The sequence below is a fragment of the Schistocerca gregaria genome, chromosome X (assembly GCF_023897955.1).
Source record: "Schistocerca gregaria isolate iqSchGreg1 chromosome X, iqSchGreg1.2, whole genome shotgun sequence".
In the NCBI taxonomy this organism is placed as follows: domain Eukaryota; kingdom Metazoa; phylum Arthropoda; class Insecta; order Orthoptera; family Acrididae; genus Schistocerca; species Schistocerca gregaria.
The window spans coordinates 150,291,057-150,312,293 of record NC_064931.1 but is presented as its reverse complement, the minus strand read 5'-3'; the positions used below and the strand labels follow the sequence as shown (position 1 = coordinate 150,312,293).

Sequence of the window (21,237 nt, the reverse complement as noted above, 5' to 3'; positions counted from 1 at the left end):
CTTCGGGGTATTTTTCTCTGAAAGCTGAGTATACATCTTTCAGATTATGTAAAATTAGTCATTTTGTGTTATACACTCTTCTGCCATTTTCTGAAGGGGCAGACAGACAGTTTTTTTTATTAGCAGAAATTTGACTTATATCATCTTCACAGTAAAAATTCTGGACACGTTTTTCCACATCCTTACCTATTCTGCTTCCCACTTTATGACTCCCTTTTGACAAAATACCATCTTCTTCTAGCAATACCCTCGATTTCTTTACCATGTATTCGGTAATGTTAAAAAACATTTGGATTTTTTTTTTTACTCCATGAAACTGGTGCTAAGGGAAGTATTTGTAGTTTTTCTTTAACAGAACTTCTGCTGAATTTCTCTTTAAGTTTTTGCATTAAAATATTACAGTCTGATCATTCAGCACTGCCAGTTTTTTTAGACGCATTTTTCACTGGAACATGTTGCACTTCTGATGCTATTTGCTGGAATTTTAAAGCTAAGAGACGAGACTTGGATCGAATGTATTCTGGACGCCTGTCTTGTGCTCTCTTGGTAACCTTAAATGGTGAAGTTTCAAGTAGTTCACAATTTTCATTAAGTTTTTGAAGAGCTGTAGATGGATGTGGTGTATATTCTTAATCTTCAACTTCACATTCATCCATCCCTGGAAGGTTATCCCCCATAGGAGATAAAATGTCATTACGGCATGTTATGCATAGTTTGGTACTTTGGATAAGTCTAAGGGTTTTATATTTAATTGCCATGGTTAAAGAAATAGATTTCAAAGATTTCTTAGCAGTCTTTTGACCACGCTTCTTAAAAGGTTCACAGCAAATTCTTTGTCTGTCTTCAAATGTTCCCAAATAGAGACTTTTGTGAGAAGAACAAACACACTCAATATTTTCGCAGGTGCTTCTTAGCTTCAATAATTCAATATCAGCTTGATTCAGGCTTGACATATCTATTAAATCAAGCTCTTCAGTGCTACTGCTTTTCTTATGACACACAACTGCTGACACAAAACCTAAAGAACATATATTTTCCATTGTGATTTTTAACCAACTGAGTATGTTACAGAAAAGAACTGGATGGTTTGAAACTTTTTTTTGTTCTCTAATTACCAGACAGATTGGCTGCTTATGTAAGAAGAACAAAATCAAGACAAAAAAGTCCTTCAGATATATAAAGTGCACAGACACACAAAAACCTAACACACACAGCCTGTGTTGCATGCGAGTGTTGCTGCTAGACCGAATTTTTCATTGTTGTTTCATGTATTGTTGATTAGCTATTTGAAGAAAATAATCATTACAGCATTATTGAATAAGTATAAGATCTAACAATAGAGGACAAACACATTTCTGATTTTTTTATCTTGAAAAGTATGACAGTAGGAATTATTTGAAACAAAAATTCAGATGGTGAAACTTGTGATTATGCTGAAAAAAAATCCTGAAATTTGCAAAAAAATTGGTGAGAAATTACATTAATTGCAAATTTTCAAACATTTGTTGCTTGGACACAGCACTTTAATAATTTTTTTTATTATAGCTCTATTCTTTTACTTTCCAATGACACCAAATTGAATAAAATTGATTCATAAATAGAAAATTTATAATGGTTACAAATTTACAAGGCACTTCGTTTCTCAGCACCAGGTGGTAGAAGGGACCCACATTTCAAAATGGTCTCCTAATTACACTTCTGGTCAAAAAATTCCAGAAAAATATTTTAACCCTAACTCATGTACATTCTTACACAGGCATTTTCAGAAAAATCTGTTAGGTAAGGACAACGGCCACTGGGTGATTTCACATGAAATTATCCTAATATAAATTATACGGCCAGGATTCAAACACTGCATATGTACTACGCAACAACTGTCTCAAACGATTTCTACAAGTGTAATTCAGAAGACGCACAAAATTGACAAATGTTGTACAAGATAATGATTTCAGGACATGGAACAGTATGTATAATGTAAATGACCGTCTAAAATCCACGAGAAATGAGGGGAAAATCCTACTGTACGTCAGTGTATATTAAGGTCGATGTTACATGACACTTTAAAAATTCACAATAACGTTTCTTGCTTTATCCCTTGCTTTGGCTCCGTTCCAGGTAAAAATGAGCTATATGGAATTTGGACTTAACAGATTAATGGGAAATGGTGTCCCTCGGCCATCAAAGTTTGAAAATCCAGAAAATCAATTTCACAAAACAATACTTCTGCATGATAAATTCATTCATCAGGTAACATATTCTGGTTGTTTACTTCCGTTTTCTTAAATGAATATGTTCTCATTTCACAGATCACACGGGTCAGTGACCTCAAGCCATGCAGAGGCATAGTAGAGCGAGGGAGTCGAACCGTTCTTCACGACTCAACCTGGACTACCCTGGAAAACTTTCACTTGCAAAAGAATGGTAGAAATGGCAACAAGTGCGATGTTCTTGCCTTCATTTAGTTTATGGGAGGCAATATACTGTATTTGATCGAGTATTACTCTCATGAAATAACCTGGAAGTAAACTGCCAATGTCAAACAAACGTTAATCGTTTTCTTTTACAATTTATAGGTATGCAAATTAATTGTACATGAAGGTGTCAAACTATATGTGCTGAAAATCATGATTTTTTTTATTTTTATTTTACAAGAACCACTAACTGTGCCACAGGAGCTGAGGGACATTGCACCAAAATTAGAAATTTTGTTCCAGAGTGGAAGCAGCTTCAGAAATATGATGGAAAATCATCAGAGGTTCCTAAGCGAAACAAAACATTCTATTGTACAAAACATTGAGGGCACATCACATAATAATGCCTTACGGATCATTTGTATTAAAGAATATACGCAGTCGTTTCAGCACTCAGTGGTGGAAAATCATGTAAGCGAGCGCCATTTTTTTGTGGCAGAGAACTTTAATCAGGCAGAGGGCAGCTGTGAAGAGCTGAGAGCGAAGCAAATATGAAATTTAACAATTTTTACACACCCAGAAATTGTAAAAGAAAACGATTATGGTTTGTTTGACATTGGCAGTTTATTTCCAGGTATTTCATGAGAGTAATACTCGATCAAATACATTGCCTCCCATAAACTAGCATATTTGAAAATAAAACAAAAACTCAGTCCTTATTCAGTGCTTCTAATTTTACGCATATTTCTTTCATTTAATTTACTATGGGAAACAAACTGTTGCTGAATAGGGTTTTCATTCAGCTATTAAATCATTAGTTTTTGACTAAGTATCGTCAAATACGATAACTTTTAGATGTTTGTGTATTTTGATTGAAAAAAGAAACTTCTCGTATTTACCTTGTAGGCAATAGATATATGGAAAGTGATGTCTAGAAATCCATGTATCAATCATGAGAAAAGTTTCAAGACCCTTATGTTAGAATCGACGTTAATAAATTCCAAACTGGAATTGAAGACATGCACGGAAAAACGGACTAACAGACAGTATTAAGAAATGGAGAAATGTGGGGTTACGTAAATAAGGCTGGAAAAAAATATCAGATTATTTCATTCTTATTTCTTTTTAATGGAAATCCATACACTACGGACGAGTTATTGTTTCTTATCCGTCATATTCCCTATATTGGAACGTAGTATGAAATGTAATAGTTAAGGGCAATAATATATGAAGATTTGTTTTTTACATTATTAAACATCTACAACCTTAACTTACCATTAACTCTGGTAAAAAGTCCTGTAAAAGGGAAAACCAGTGATAATACATCACTTATCACACAAGTAGATGGAGCCAATGGCCAGTATCATAGTCTGATGTCACAAAAAAAGGCATCCCGTGGTGAAAGAAATGACCATTACAGAATTATAAGTTTTTGAATATTCTGAATCCGTTTTCAGATTTTCATAGGCAGTACTAGCCTGTTTAACACGGAAGTTCAGTTTTGCTTCTAGCTTTTTCATTCTCTGAAGGTTTTTCTCACATGAAATTTGCATCTTAAGGTGATAACAAGCTTCACAGGTGCAACTACGTGGTTTTAGCAAAGCCAATATTTAAAAACTGATAAAATATTTTACAATACATACCATTGCTAACAGGCACCTTGCTGCCGTCTTTGCACTTATCTTGATAAAGACTGTATATCTTGCTAATGTTTAGATCTGCACACAGATACGTCATGCTGGGTTTCTTTTTCCTGGAGTGGCGACCTGACTGCGTTGGAAAAGCAACTTACTCGTACGTGAGTCCGTGCAAATTTCTGGTCCTCTTCGCTGCATTTATTTGGGAAGTTGTTAAGTCTCCCCCGCTTATCCACCTTAAATAAAATATTTAGCTTTTAATGTCATGTTACACATAACTCAATCATTGTGAATGTACGTCTAAAGTTTTGATGCCTAATGAAACACAGAAACTAACTTCAGAAGTTCCAGAACTTCTCTTTTGTTTATTCACGCGGGATAAGCGTCCATTGCTTGCACCGAAGATTGCTAGACAAGCTTTTTTACAAATCTGAACGTCTACTTTACCTACAGTAACCTTACAGATGTTGGTTGTCTGCCACCACTACTCTCTGGATCATCAGTATACCTTCGCTTGACGGGATTCATATTCACACATCCAAATATATATGAATTTTGACGATCATTGTTACTTAGATTTCCGAACTAACGAAACAACTTCTCCCATGTACTTGCCAACATCAAAGCACTTTGTCGCATAGGCTCAATCTGAACCTCGTGATTTTGCCTTTTTCACTACATCCTTATAATTACTGTACTCCTTACCACTGTTTCGCTTCTTCTTATGCTTCTTCTTCTTCTTCTCAGCTTCTATGCTCCAGTTCTGTGGATTACGCTTCCTATTTCGATAATTTCCACAGATTTTTCACACTTTCGGCAACGTTTCACATTTCTACATCCGCCATGTTCGCTGTTTGTATTCTGTGCTGAATGTGCCAACTGAACATTTCAAACACTCTAAACTAGGTTCATAAAGTGATTAATATTACATACTACACAATGATTATATTTCGTGTTTTCATTGTTATTAATTCCAATATAATCCACCTCAGCCTCCAAACCCTTTCAAATTACTGTTAATGATCTGTTACCTATTTATCATATGGCACAGTATTGGCTATCCTGCTACTCAGCTATTCAGCTTCTTTCCTCTGGAGAAAGGCAGAGTGTAGCGGAAGGTAAGCCCGTTTATGACATCACAGAAATCACATCTAGCGAAACGCAAGAAATTCTCTGCATTGTGTTACATCCTAATGTATATACACTCCTGGAAATTGAAATAAGAACACCGTGAATTCATTGTCCCAGGAAGGGGAAACTTTATTGACACATTCCTGGGATCAGATACATCACATGATCACACTGAAAGAACCACAGGCACATAGACACAGGCAACAGAGCATGCACAATGTCGGCACTAGTACAGTGTATATCCACCTTTCGCAGCAATGCAGGCTGCTATTCTCCCATGGAGACGATCGTAGAGATGCTGGATGTAGTCCTGTGGAACGGCTTGCCATGCCATTTCCACCTGGCGCCTCAGTTGCACCAGCGTTCGTGCTGGACGTGCAGACCGCGTGAGACGACGCTTCATCCAGTCCCAAACATGCTCAATGGGGGCCAGATCCGGAGATCTTGCTGGCCAGGGTAGTTGACTTACACCTTCTAGAGCACGTTGGGTGGCATGGGATACATGCGGACGTGCATTGTCCTGTTGGAACAGCAAGTTCCCTTGACGGTCTAGGAATGGTAGAACGATGGGTTCGATGACGGTTTGGATGTACCGTGCACTATTCAGTGTCCCCTCGACGATCACCAGAGGTGTACGGCCAGTGTAGGAGATCGCTCCCCACACCATGATGCCGGGTGTTGGCCCTGTGTGCCTCGGTCGTATGCAGTCCTGATTGTGGCGCTCACCTGCACGGCGCCAAACACGGATACGACCATCATTGGCACCAAGGCAGAAGCGACTCTCATCGCTGAAGACGACACGTCTCCATTCGTCCCTCCATTCACGCCTATCGCGACACCACTGGAGGCGGGCTGCACGATGTTGGGGCGTGAGCGGAAGACGGCCTAACGGTGTGCGGGACCGTAGCCCAGCTTCATGGAGACGGTTGCGAATGGTCCTCGGCGATACCCCAGGAGCAACAGTGTCCCTAATTTGCTGGGAAGTGGCGGTGCGGTCCCCTACGGCACTGCGTAGGATCCTACGGTCTTGGCGTGCATCCGTGCGTCGCTGCGGTCCGGTCCCAGGTCGACGGGCACGTGCACCTTCCGCCGACCACTGGCGTCAACATCGATGTACTGTGGAGACCTCACGCCCCACGTGTTGAGCAATTCGGCGGTACGTCCACCCGGCCTCCCGCATGCCCACTATACGCCCTCGCTCAAAGTCCGTCAACTGCACATACGGCTCACGTCCACGCTGTCGCGGCATGCTACCAGTGTTAAAGACTGCGATTTAGCTCCGTATGCCACGGCAAACTGGCTGACACTGACGGCGGCGGTGCACAAATGCTGCGCAGCTAGCGCCATTCGACGGCCAACACCGCGGTTCCTGGTGTGTCCGCTGTGCCGTGCGTGTGATCATTGCTTGTACAGCCCTCTCGCAGTGTCCGGAGCAAGTATGGTGGGTCTGACACACCGGTGTCAATGTGTTCTTTTTTCCATTTCCAGGAGTGTATATTGATGGTTAACCCTTTATTCCGCGCATGTCTTTAATTCAACCTGGTAATTTTAAAAAAGGCACTGGGTCAAGACGATTTGTGTCGAATCCTCGATTTTATTCGAGATTCTTTAAGATAACAGCTGCCTAGAGATGATTATATTGACGTTTTATGTGCATCCCGATCCCTTAGTCGAAGTGTGGAGTATCTTCCTCTGCTCCACGCACTTTACCTTATGCATGTTGTCCAGTGAAAGCCAATCATGGCATGAAAATGTGTATGGTCCGTGACGAATTTGTATTAGGACCACAAGAATAAAGCACAATTTGTAATACGCTGACGAAAAAAATTCGAACACCGAAAAATAATTAAAGTAGAGTATTGAAATTTCGATAATAAAATGTCTAGGTAACGCATTTAAGTGATTCAAATTGCCATTGCAAATGTGAAATGCTGGTACATTAATAACCGTTCTAACAGCAGAATGTTGAATGCAGCCATGCAAACGTGCATGCATTGTGTTGTACAGGTGCCAGACGTCAGTTTGTGGGATAAATTTCCATGCCTGTTTCACTTCGTCGGTCAACACAGGGACGGTTAATGCTGTTTGTGGGTGACCCTGAAGATGTCCGATGATGTTTCGTATGTGTCCGACTGGAGACAGATTTGGTGATTGAGCAGGCCAACGCAACATGTTGGGTTACTACAGAGGTATTTGGGCGTGAGTTATAATATTGCAAAACACCCTCTGGAAAGCTGTTCATGAATGGGAGCACAACTGGTTAATAGATTGACGAGCCGGCCGAAGTGGCCGTGCGGTTCTAGGCGCTGCAGTCTGGAACCGCGAGACCACTACAGTGGCAGGTTCGAATCCTGCCTCGGGCATGGATGTGTGTGATATTCTTAGGTTAGTTACGCTTAGCTAGTTCTAAGTTCTAGGGGACTAATTACCTCAGAAGTTGAGTCCCATAGTGCTCAGAGCCATCATCCAATAGATGGACGAACATATTTGTAGTCAGGTTGCGTGGGATAACTACGAGAGTTCTCCAGGGGTAGATCCAGTGTGTGTAAGTCCCAGACAAGTTGCTTGCGGGGCACCAACTGTCTTCCTTCTAACCAACACACGGCTATCACTGGCACCGAGACAGAACCAGTTTTCATCAGAAAACACAACAGACCTCCACCCTGCCCTCCAATGTGCTCTCGCTTGATACCACTGAAGTCGCAAACGGCGATTGTTTTGGGTCAGTGGAATACACGCTACTGGGCGTCTGGCTGGGAGCTGTCTTTGAAGTAACCGATTTGTAACAGTTCGTTGTGTCAGTGTGGTGTCAACTGCTGCTCGAATTGTTGCTGCCAATGCAGTACGATGCGCCAGAGCCATACGCCGAAGACGATGGTCTTTATTCTCTGTAGTGCTACGTGGTCGTCCGGAGTCCGGTCTTCTTACTACCGCACATTTTCGTGACCACCGCTGTCAGCAGCAACGTACAGTGGCTACAGTCCTACCAAGTAGTTGTACAACGTCGCAGAAGGAACATCCAGCTCCTCGTAGCCCTATACACGACCTCATTCAAAGCCAGAGAGTTGTTGACAATGGCGTCTTTGTCATCTTAAAGACATTCTTGACTGACATTAGCTCACGATTTTCAACGGTAACTAACGCTCACGACCATTACAGTATGTTGTTGTTGTTGTGGTCTTCAGTCCTGAGACTGGTTTGATGCAGCTCTCCATGCTACTCTATCCTGTGCAAGCTTCTTCATCTCACAGTACTTACTGCAACCTACATCCTTCTGAATCTGCTTAGTGTACTCATGTCTTGGTCTCCCTCTACGATTTTTACCCTCCACACTGCCCTCCAATGCTAAATTTGTGATCCCTTGATGCCTCAGAACATGTCCTACCAACCGGTCCCTTCTTCTTGTCAAGTTGTGTCACAAACTCCTCTTCTAACCAATTCTATTCAATACCTCCTCATTAGTTACGTGATCTACCCATCTAATATTCAGCATTCTTCTGTAGCACCACATTTCGAAAGCTTCTATTCTCTTCTTGTCTAAACTATTTATCGTCCACGTTTCACTTCCATACATGGCTAGACTCCATTCAAATACTTTCAGAAAACACTTCCTGACACTTAAATCTATACTCGATGTTAACAAATTTCTCTTCTTCAGAAACGCTTTCCTTGCCATTGCCAGTCTACATTTTATATCCTCTCTACTTCGATCATCATCAGTTACTTTGCTCCCCAAATAGTAAAACTCCTTTACTACTTTAAGTGTCTCATTTCCTAATCTAATTCCCTCAGCAATACCCGACTTAATTCGACTACATTCAATTATCCTCATTTTGCTTTTGTTGATGTTCATCTTATATCCTCCTTTCACTGGCCATTCCATTCAACTGTTCTTCCAAGTCCTTTGTTGTCTCTGACAATTACAATGTCATCGGCGAACCTCAAAGTTTTTATTTCTTCTCCATGGATTTTAATTCCTACTCCAAATTTTTCTTTTGTTTCCTTTACTGCTTGCTCAGTATACAGATTGAATAACATCAGGGGTAGGCTACAACCCTGTCTCACTCCCTTCCCAACCACTGCTTCCCTTTCATCCCCCTCAACTCTTATAACTGACATCTGGTTTCTGTACAAACTGTAAATAGCCTTTCGCTCCCTGTATTTTACCCCTGCCACCTTCAGAATTTGAAAGAGAGTATTCCAGTCAACATTGTCAAAAGCTTTCTCTAAGTCTACAAATGCTAGAAATGGAGGTTTGCCTTTCCTTAATCTAGCTTCTAAGATAAGTCGTAGGGTCAGTATTGCCTCACGTGTTCCAATATTTCTACGGAAAACAAACTGATATTCCTCGAGGTCGGCTTCTACCAGTTTTTCCATTCGTCTGTAAAGAATTCGCGTTAGTACTTTGCAGCTGTGACTTATTAAGCTGATAGTTCGGTAGTTTTCACATCTGTCATCACTTGATTTCTTTGGGATTGGAATTATTATATTCTTCTTGAAGTCTAAGGGTATTTCGCCTTTCTCATACATCTTGCTCACCACATGGTAGAGTTTTGTCAGGACTGGCTCTCCCAAAGTCGTCATGTATTTAAAGCAAATATGATTTGATCCTCACAGTGGCACCACTTGTGTCAGTCTGAATAGACATCATCTTTCAGATCTAGAAACAGGCCTACCAATTTTCGTTTATGTGATACTATTCCTTCTTGGTGTTGTGCTTTTTTCCGCCAGTGAATTTGTATATTCCCTAGTCACTCTGTATGCCACAGCAACGTAACTGGATTTCAGTATTCTTTTAGAATTTTATAAACGACCCTGGTCTTTTGTGAGCGACTAAGATTGCTTACGTTTTAGATAAGCCTATGCTCTGTGCCCACACTGGTAATCATCTTATGGATATGAATGCGTCCAATGATTGTTCTTGCAATCGGCTAACCGTAATAATGGTCTTTCTGCCTATTTATGCGCAACACGTTATTTTTGATTATCTCGAGGGTCAATTATCAGTTCCTGCAGGAAAGGTTGATCCTCTGCAGCTTATCCTGCATTTCGTAACAGTTTTCTGGTATTGAGACTTCTCTGTAAACAACAGAATAACCCGCGAAAAGCCTGACCTAACGACGTTATCCACTAGGCCATTTATACAGGGTTTTTGCGTACGAACGTGCAAAAGTGTAACAGGACATTGAGAATTCTCCATTGATCACTTTAATGTAAAGAACCTGGGACGGTAGAAGCCAGCTTAAGGAGATATGGAAGTAGTATTAGTAGTACCTTTACTCATCCGTAGATCTTTTTTTACGAGCATATAGGTCATGTCAAAGTATTTTCAAGTTTAGACCAATTTAAAATAAGCTAATTCGTACACACATTTATTTACAGACTTCTAGTTAGTGACAATCATTAGATTTACTCCTGGTACACAACACTTTTTGTTACATTTAACTTATTAAATAATGTAATGCCACACTGTTCACTCATATCTCACTATCAGTCACTGCACACACTATACACACATTCTTTCATAGCATTTCACTCACTACACACACACACACACACACACACACACACACACACACACACACACATACGCACACACACTGGGCCATTCTCTGTACCGCAACTTCCCATGTCCTATCCTGAAAAACTGACTCAGCATCCCTCCATAATGAGGGAGATCTTTAGCTCAGAAAGAGGAAGAGGTGTTAGTACTGAGCTATGCATAGCTTGGGGGTAAGTATTTCTAGAAAGGAAAGAAGAAGGAAAAAAACATAAAGTGAAGGTGTTATGTGGAATGTTGGATATTTTATAATCATTATTACTATTATTATTATTTATTTGTATAACTTTTTTATCAACCCCTTTTTCTGTTTTATCTAAGTAATCCTCCAATGCATAAAATGTATTGCATAACAAGTACTTTTTTATCTGCCTTTTTAAATAAGTGTATTTTTGCAATTTCTTTAATCTATTTTGCTAATTTATTGTACAGTTTTATTCCTTGGTAGAAAATGATGTTATAAGTTTTATGTTTATTTTTTCTTGGTAAATATAAATTGAGTCTATCTCTTGTTGCATGGTCATGGACAGAGCTGTCTGTGCAGTAATTACCAATGTTATTTTTGATGTGTACAACTGACCGATAAATGTATTCATATGGAGCACTTAAAATCGCCAGTGTTTTGAACAGTTCTTTACAATGAGCTCGACTAGTATTTTTGGTTATTATTCTTATGGCTCTTTTTTTAAAAAAATTGTGTTCATATTTCGTGCGTTTGTTCCCCAAAAAAGAATGCCAGAGCCAAGAATTGAGTGTACATATGAATAATATGTAACTAAAAGACACTGCATGTTACACACTGATGATACGATTCTTAGGGCATAACATGCTGATGACATTCTATTTGCAAGTACCTTTGCGGGTTCACACCACTTCAACTGAGAATCAGTATTCATTCCGAGAAATTCTGCGTTTGTTACACAGTCTATAGAGGTGCCATCTACATTTAATTTAACATTGTCATTTTTCCTCTTCAAACTGAAATTCGTGGAATTAGTTTTATTTATGTTCAATGTCACTTTATTGCTTATTGACCAACCATAAACTTCCTTGAGAGTTTCACTTGCTTTCTCGGCAAGGATTTCTCTTGTTTTCTCAGTGACTATTATATTGCTGTCATCAGCGAGGAGAAATTTTTCACCATGAGTAACACTAGTGGTAAAGTCATTTATGTATATCAGGAATAGTGTTGATCCTAATATGCCACCCTGCGGAACCCCTATATTAATGTATTTTGGTTCTGATAAGTGTTTTACCAAATATTTAGATCTATTTGAAGTATGTGTTATCTCTACTCTTTGTCTACCGCTTTGTCTAGCATTACCGTTTTTCAGTTTATTTACAACGAACATGGTTACAAGTTTACACGTACTGTACTGTTTGTTTACATGTACATTCTTTATTTTCTACAAGGAAACAAGGAGGGCGATCCTGATTACTAGGAAGTCATGATTCTGTACTTCCTGATCGCTGGATTGTAAGGCGATGTCCTATTCCATGCCCTGCGAGGTCACCTGGCCTGCATCCCCTTGATTATTTTCTACGGGTATATCTATTGTCATTCTTGTATGAGATCCAGTGGATACAGAGATGGAATTAGTTGCCAGAATTGTAGCTGCCTGTGATGGGAACCGAAACACACAGGGGATATATGTCAGGGTGCGCCAGAATCTAGTTCGCCGATGTCGTGCTTGCACTGAGGTTGATGGCCGTCAGTTTCAGCATATTTTGTAAGATGCAGTACAAATGGTACGTTCATTGAGTCAATGGTGGTATTTGCAGTTAACTATAACTAATGTGTAAGTAGGCTGTTTAGGTTTTCTTATTGGTAACGCCGCTTAGCGCTCGGTATGAAAAATCACTGGCTGTGCTGTGCGCAGTGTGTGTTTAGTTTGCATTGTTGTCTGCCATTGTAGTGTTGAGCAGAGGCAGCTGGATGCTTACAGCGCGTAGCGTTGCGCAGTTGGAGGTGAGCCGCCAGCAGTGGTGGACGTGGGGAGAGAGATGGCGGAGTTTTGAAATTTGTAAGAATTGGTGTCATGAACTGATATATATTATGACTGTTAAGGTAAATACATTGTTTGTTCTGTATTAAAATCTTTCATTTGCTAACTATGCCTATCAGTAGTTAGTGCCTTCAGTAGTTAGAATCTTTTATTTAGCTGGCAGTAGTGGCGCTCGTTGTATTGCAGTAGCTTGAGTAACGAAGATTTTTGTGAGGTAAGTGATTTGTGAAAGGTATAGGTTAATGTTAGTCAGGGCCATTCTTTTGTAGGGATTATTGAAAGTCAGATTGCGTTGCGCTAAAAACTATTGTGTGTCAGTTTAAGCACAGTCGTGTATAAATTTTTCAAAGGGGACGTTTCAAATGTAAATGAAAAAGTACATAGTAATTTGATTCCATTACAATTATCTCCTTAACCTGGCTTCTCCGACTACAGGTTCCCACCTCAAATTGTTCAGTGGAGCATCCACTATGTCGTGTTAAATTTTTGCACGCTCTTACGCAAACACCCTGCATAAAATGTGAAAAATAATGGTCCTATACCGCTCCCGTGAGGTACGCCCGAAGCTACTTTTGTGTGTGAAGAGTTCTCTCCGTTGAGAATGATATGGTGCATTCTGCTTGCTAAAAACTCTCCTGGCCGATAACACAACCCTCAGGCTGATGATTGCTTTATCGTTTTTCATCATAGTTGTGAAAACTGGAAAGAACGGCTTAGTCCAGGACTACGGTGAGCTGAACCAACCAGTATTCGTACACTACGACAGAAATTTGTGCATCATATGGAAGACACCATACTACATCTACATCTACATATACATCCATACTCTGCAAGCCACCTGACGGTGTGTGGCGGAGGGTACCTTGAGTACCTCTATGGGTTCTCTCTTCTATTCCACTCTCGTATTGTTCGTGAAAAGAAAGATTGTCGGTATACCTCTGTAAGGGCTCTAATCTCTCTGATTTTATCCTCATGGTCTCTTCGCGAGACATACGTAGGCGGGAGCAATATACTGCTTGACTCCTTGGTGAAGTTATGTTCTCTAAACTTCAACAACAGCCTGTACCGAGCTACTGAGCGTCTCTCTTGCAGAGACATCCACTGAAGTTTATCTATCATCTCCGTAACGCTTTCGCGATTACTAAATGAGCCTGTAACGAAGCGCGCTGCTCTCCGTTGGAACTTCTCTATCTTTTATATCAACTCTATTTGGAACGGATCCCACACTGGTGAGCTGTATTCAAGCAGTGGGCGAACAAGCGTACTGTAACCTACTTCCTTTGTTTTCGGACTGCGTTTACTTAGAATTCTTCCAATGAATATGTCTGGCATCTGCTTCACCGACGATTAATTTTATACGGTCATTCCATTTTAAATCGCTCCTGATGCCTACTCCCAGATAATTTATGGAATTAATTCCTTCCAGTTGCTCACCTGCTATATTGCAGCTAAATGATGAAGGATCTTTCTTTCTATGTATTCGCAGCACATTACACTTGTCTACATTGATATTCAATTGTCATTCTCTGAAGGAAAAAAAAGGTTCAAATGGCTCTGAGCGCTATGGGACTTAACATCTGAGGTCATCAGTCCCCTAAAACTTAGAACTACTTAAACCTAACTAACCTAAAGACATCACAAACATCCATGCCCGAGGCAGGATTCGAACCTGCGACCGTAGCTATGTTTATGTTTGCTGTGAAGTTCCCTTTTTCTTCCGCAGCAATTTTCTAACTCGGTTGTTGTACCACGGTGGCTCTTTTCCATCTCTTACGATCTCCTTCTTTTCTTTTAATTTGGCAGTGGGTACTTCCTTGTGGCCCATCCTTTAACCATTTTCACATATGTCTTATGACTGTTAATGTGTTGAAAAATTAAATTTGCATTATCGTATTTTTAATGTTTTCATAGTGAGGCGTCCGTCCTCGGTAGCTGAGTGGTCAGCGCGACAGACTGTCAATCCTTCGGGGCCGGGTTCGATTCCCGGTTGGCTCGGAGATTTTCTCCGCTCATGGACTGGGTATTGTGTTGTCCTGATCATCATAATTTCATCCCCACAGACGCGCCAAGCCGCCGAAGTGGCGTCAAATCGAAAGACTTGCGCCTGGCGAACGGTCTACCCGAAGGGAGGCCCTAGTCACACGACACGGCATCGTGAGGCTTCGTCTTTTATCCGGCACTGTACTTGCTACGAGAAGAAGGAAAGATGGTTGCTCACATTACAAAGGAACTATGTTCCTCCTGTGTTAAGGCATGATTGTTTTTCAATCGGAACTGCGTTGTTAGCCTGTGGCAGATTTAATCAACCCCCCCCCCCCCCCCCGCAAGCATAACTTGCCGTCGCCACCACTTTTAACCAACAGATTACATCTCTAAGATTTTAATAATAATAATATTTTTTTTAATTTTATCCATATTTTGTAGCTTGAAACGTGACTGTACTCAATAAACTCGAGGTATGAATTAAAAAAACGCCTTCAGTCACAATTTTTCGTGTTTTATTCAGCACACCATGCATTTCGGACCCTGTGGGTCCATCTTCAGGTGTAATTCGTCTTAATACATGCTTGATTTGTTCTCTTGGACGAGATGAAATGCATATTCTTGTCACGAAAAGGTTTGATGTAAGGTTACGAATTTCGTAAGTCAGAAGAAATTCGTAATATAACATCAAACCTTTTCGTGACAGGAATATGCATTTCATCTCATCCAAGAGAATAAACAAGGCATGTATTAAGACGAATTACACCTGAAAGTTGACTCACAGGGTCAGAAATGCATCGTGTACTGAATAAAACACGAAAAGTTGTGACTGAAGGCGTTTTTTAAATTCATACCTCGAGTATAATAATAATAATGTAAGTAAGATAAAAAATGTTTTATTATAACAATAACAATTTGTTTTCATAAGTCCTTGGTACATCTGCTGGTCGGAGTGGCCGAACGGTTCTAGGCCCTACAGTCTGGAACCGCGCGACCGCTACGGTCGCAGGTTCGATTCCTGCCTCGGGCATGGATGTGTGTGATGTCCTTAGGTTAGTTAGGTTTAAGTAGTTCTCAGTTCTAGGGGACTGATGACCCTAGAAGTTAAGTCCCATAGAGCTCAGAGCCATTTGAACCTTGGTACATCTCTTTCAAGAAACTGTAAGTCAGATAAACACATAATTCGAAAAGAATATTTGCTAACTAACTGAGATATATAGTTCATTTACGAATTATCCTGTCAGTCCAAAATATTTTGAGTCTGGAGAAATAAAAAAAATACAGAAGCGTTAAGAAGCTTCAGGTGTTCTGCATAGTTTCCTTCCACTTGAGTACAATGCACAGAACGTTCATACAACCATATGAAACTGTCAGAAAAGTCTTTCATTGTGATGCTGTTCAACTTGTGCGTCACAATGGCTTCAATGACGGTTAAATCGTCAAATCATTGACCCTTCATGTGAATTTAGGCACTCTGCCGTTTTGCGGTAGAATCGTATCGATAACAACAAGCGCCGTCACCTGTGGTGATTTTTTTCCAACACAGAATAGTCCGCATTTTTCATTTCAATGACGTCGTGGTAGGCGTCCAAGCGTCGCTGTTTTTGTTAGGACTTCAAGGTGTGCGGAACAAATTTCGCGCACACTTTTCTCTCCTTCGGAACGAGCTGGAGAACATATTACAGATGTTGCGCCATTGCGATTTGTGACACGACATTGACAAGGTACCGCGGAGATCCACTAATCAATACAGCGGCCCGGAGCGGGAGGAGCCGGGCGCCGAGGCGGGGTCATGGTCCTGGGAGGCAGGAACAGGTGGCAGCCAAGCCGTCTGCACGAGCATTACATCACATATGAAACTGAAACAAATGAGCCCTCGCTCACTATTATTTTTAGTCTTACTGACTAGATTTCAACACTTCTAAGAGGGCCTTCATCAGAATTAAAACAATTAAACTGGCCTATAACACAGTTACAAATTTATAGGAAAAGACATTTTTGTACAAAAAGTGTAAGTACTGACTAACAATAAAAGACAGAAGCAGTACTTATATGTCACTTATAAAATAATTAACAGGCCAGAATGGCTTTAGTCACAAAATATATAAAAAGGAATGAGGCGAGCCATTATGGGCTGCTCTCACCTGCACAGCCACAGGTTGCAACCTGTGGCTGTACAGATACGAGCAGCCCATAGTGGCTCGCCTTCACGCATTCCTTTTCATATACCGGGTGATCAAAAAAATCAGTATAAATTTGAAAAATTAATAAACCACTGAACAATGTAGATAGAGAGGTAAAAATTGACACACATGCTTGGAATGATACGCGGTTCTATTAGAACAAAAAAAAAAAAGTATTGGTAGACGCGTGAAAGATCTCTTGCGCGCATCGTTTGATGATGATCGTGTGCTCAGCCGCCACTTTCATCGTGCTTGGTCTCCCAGGTCCCCAGACCTCAGTCCATGCGATTATTGGCTTTGGGGTTATCTGAAGCAACACCGACTCAGAGGAAGGCATCGGCGCTTGTTCGTGACGTCACGTCAGCTAGGTGCGGCGAACGCCAGGTCTGTTGCAGGCAGAAACGCCTGGGCGTGCTTATCACTATAAATCTCTTATTTTTGGACAAAATATTTGGTATTGTTTTGGATTCTGCAGTTTTATTGAGATGAAAGATTTTCTTACTATCGTAAAGCTACAAATGAAGATCATAGTTCTGTATTACTGAATCCTGACGAAACAAACGTAGATCAATATGAGAAGACGCTTTGCCCCATTGCAAGCTTCGGAAATTTTACATTCAAGTAAATATATTTACTTGATCCATTTTGTTATCGAAACTTACCCCAACTCTCTTACAATGAACTCGTTTCTTTTTTTTTTTCTTTTGACCCCGTCACTGGAAATGTGAACTAATTTACACGTGTAAATGTCCAACTGTTGCCAGTCATTAGATTACAGTCGTTTTCAACGAAAGGAATTCCAAACAGGAAACAAAATAGCTTCATACATCGAAAATACTGCTGAGCTTAAACTTTTTTAAAGATGCACATTAGAAAAGATAAACATTCCCCTCTTTCAACTGAAAGGAGAAACTTTATAAGATAAAACAATTTTAATTGATAAAATAAGTATCTCTCATTTGGCTCTTCTTCCGTCCCCCACCCCCTCCCCCAACGTGTACAATCGCAAGATATTTCATTAACATTCAGTGCTGCTCACCCCATAGTCAACCAAGATACCTAAAGAAGAGCACCAATATGTTCACAGTTTCTTGTAAAAGCAACCCAGTACAAAAATAACTTCCTCAGATTTACATATAAGGTAAAGAAGTACGAATTCTGTTGCTGCTGGACCATGAAGTTGTTTTTGTATGTCAATCCTTAAAACAGGTGGAAATTTAAGTTCAGGAGTACACTATTTATTAAGAAGTGTAATCAATTGCACAATTAATTGATTGCAGAAATCTCTCAGAACAATGTGTGTTGGTCAACTACTGCCAATAGTTTCACATTTTCCTATGAGGGAGGGAGACACCACCATTATGAGTATGCCTGCAACAGACCTGGCGTTCGCCGCGCCTAGCTGTGACGTCACGAACAAGCGCCGAGGCCTTCCATTGTGTCGGTGTTGTCTGAAGTCGCAAGTGTATCGTAATCGACCGACATCTCTAGGGATGCTGAAATACAACATCCGACGCCAATGCCTCACCATAACTCCGGACATGCTTTACAGTGCTGTTCACAACATTATTCCTCGACTACAGCTATTGTTGAGGAATGATGGTGGACATATTGAGCATTTCCTGTAAAGAACATCATCTTTGCTTTTTCTTACTTTGTTATGCTAATTATTGCTATTCTGATCAGATGAAGTGCCATCTGTCGGACATTTTTTGAACGTTTGTATTTTTTTTGGTTCTATTAAAACCCCATGTCATTCCAAGCATGTGTGTCAATTTGTTCCTCTCTATCTACATTAGTCCGTGATTTATTCAGTTTTCAAATTTATACTGACTTTTTTATCACCCGGTATTTTGTGACTAAAGCCACACTTGCCTGTTAATTATTTTATAAGTTACTTGTAAGCACTGCCTCTGTCTTTTATTATTAGTCAGTACTTACACTTTTTCTATAAAAAATATCTTTTCTTATAAATTTGTAATTATGTTATAGGCCATTTTAATTGTTTTAATTCTGATGAAGGCACTTTTAGAAGTGTTGAAACCTGGCCAATAAGACTAAAAAAAATAGTGACCGAGGGCTTATTTGTTTCAGTTTTAATTTAGAAACGGTCACTAAACCAAGCATCCATGTTTAAAACTTTGACATCATTTATGCATTGTCATCGGGACTACATGGGCAGTTACGCGAGATTTATGGAGGTGGTTCGAAACGAAGTTGTAGAATTTAACCTATACAATTATACTGTAAAGTAGAGTTACATAATCCCTCATTATCTTCCTGTCGGACGTGGTCGGCACTTGGATGGGTGACCATCCAGGCCGCCATGCGCTGTTGCCATTTTTCGGGGTGCACTCAGCCTCGTGACGCCAATTGAGGAGCTACTCGACCGAATAGTAGCGGTCAAGAATACCATCATAACGACCGGGAGAGCGGTGTGCTGACCCCACGCCCCTCCTATCCGCATTCTCCACTAAGAATGACACGGCGGTCGGATGGTCCTGGTAAGAGACTCGTGGCCTCAAGACGGAGTGCTCATTTTCTTCAGCCCCAAAAACGAAAAAAAAAACAAGTTTCGGTAGCAGCAGTGTCTTTAGTACGCATAGATTTATTAGTTCATATACACTGAAAAAGGTGAGAATTTAAGGAGATGGGACCTGGAATAACTGAAAGAACCAGAGGTTGTACAGAGTTTCAGGAAGAGCACTAGGAAACATTTGACAGGAATGGGTGAAAGAAATACAGTAGAAGAAGAATGGGTAGCTTTGAGGGATGAAGTAGTGAAGGCAGCTGAGGATCAAGTAGGTAAAAAGACGAGGGCTAGTAGAAATCCCTGGGTAACAAAAGAAATATTGAATTTAATTGATGAAAGGAGAAAATATAAAAATGCAATAAATGAAGGAGGCAAAAAGGAATACAAACGTCTCAAAAATGAGATCGACAGAAAGTGCAAAATGGCTAAGCAGGGATGGCTAGAGGACAAATGTAAGGTTGTAGAGGCTTATCTCACTAGGGGTAAGATAGATACTGCCTACAGGAAAATTAAAGAGACGTTTGGAGATACGAGAACCATTTGTATGAACATCAAGAGCTCAGATGGAAACCCAGTTCTAAGCAAAGAAGGGAAAGCAGAAAGGTGGAAGGAGTATATAGAGGGTCTATACAAGGGCGATATACTTGAGGACAATATTATGGAAATGGTAGAGGATGTAGATGAGGATGAAATGGGAGATACGATACTGCGTGAAGAGTTTGACAGAGCACTGAAAGACCTGAGTCGAAACAAGACCCCCGGAGTAGACAACATTGCACTGGAACTACTGACGGCCTTGGGAGAGCCAGTCCTGACAAAACTCTACCATCTGGTGAGCAAGATGTATGAGACAGGCCAAATACCTTCTTATTAGGTCCTATAAATCACTAGTCTGGAGAGCATATATTTTGGATTAAATGTTTGAGCCAATACGTCCTCTGGTAACAGAGTAACTTGCTTCCGTCCCATAGACTGAGGAGAATTCAGGGCACACGCTGGACCGCAAGAGACGCTGTCACAAAACGATTACAAGGACATTTTATCAGCGCCAGTGAAGCTAACAAAAATAGACAAAAACTTGAACACCCAAAAGGCCGCCGAAACTTCGTAAGTCGGCAGGCAATCATTTTCGATTCTATGTTTCCTGGGTGTCTGGCAACCGGTGCCGTACGAAGTGAATGACTCCCAAAGACGGTAGACTTCTCCTAAAAGAAAATGTGCTCGTAAAATAAGCGCCATACAGATGCTGTCGCAAGAGAAGCGACTGGAAATCGTAGACAAGGCTTTAAGTTATGCTAGAAGCTTGTGTGTAGAATTTGGAATTCCTGTTGAACTTCCAAGACGAAATAGGGAGAAGTACCGTTCTGGCGATGGAAGTGAAGGTGGCGACTTGTCGCATGAAGACGAGGTTCCAGCATCTGCAGTATTTGGCCGAAAAGTATGCCTTCCCTGGGACTGCACTAAAACTGGGCATTGATGATGAGGAATGTAACCTCGACCAAGCTTCCCAAGATATCGTCGAAGACGAATTTGGTCTTGAGTCCGTGCATCTACGAGCTACATAGCTACAACGGACTGTAAGAAAGAACTTACTGAGCAGCAAAATTTATGCGGCTGCACGGCCGAAATTTTATGGAACAGTCATTGCACCGTAAAAATATGAGAATGCACATTTTCAGGACACTTTGATTGAGGTCATATCAGTTATAAACTCCGTTTCTTTCAAAAAGGAGTAGGTGGCTCTTAGACATTAAAACGTATTTGCGGAATAAAGACTGGAAAATGTAAACAAC

The 21,237-nt window shown here is 40.6% G+C and overlaps 1 protein-coding gene across 1 annotated transcript; it reads right to left on the bottom strand.

Moving 5' to 3' along the window:
- Positions 1 to 407: 407 nt before the first annotated feature.
- Positions 408 to 1,040, bottom strand: LOC126297947 (ARL14 effector protein-like). The gene is made up of 2 exons (XM_049989268.1): positions 698 to 1,040; positions 408 to 604 (listed from the first exon to the last, which is right to left on the bottom strand). Exons 1-2 carry the CDS (start codon positions 1,038 to 1,040, stop codon positions 408 to 410), a joined length of 540 nt encoding a protein of 179 aa, XP_049845225.1.
- Positions 1,041 to 21,237: the final 20,197 nt, after the last annotated feature.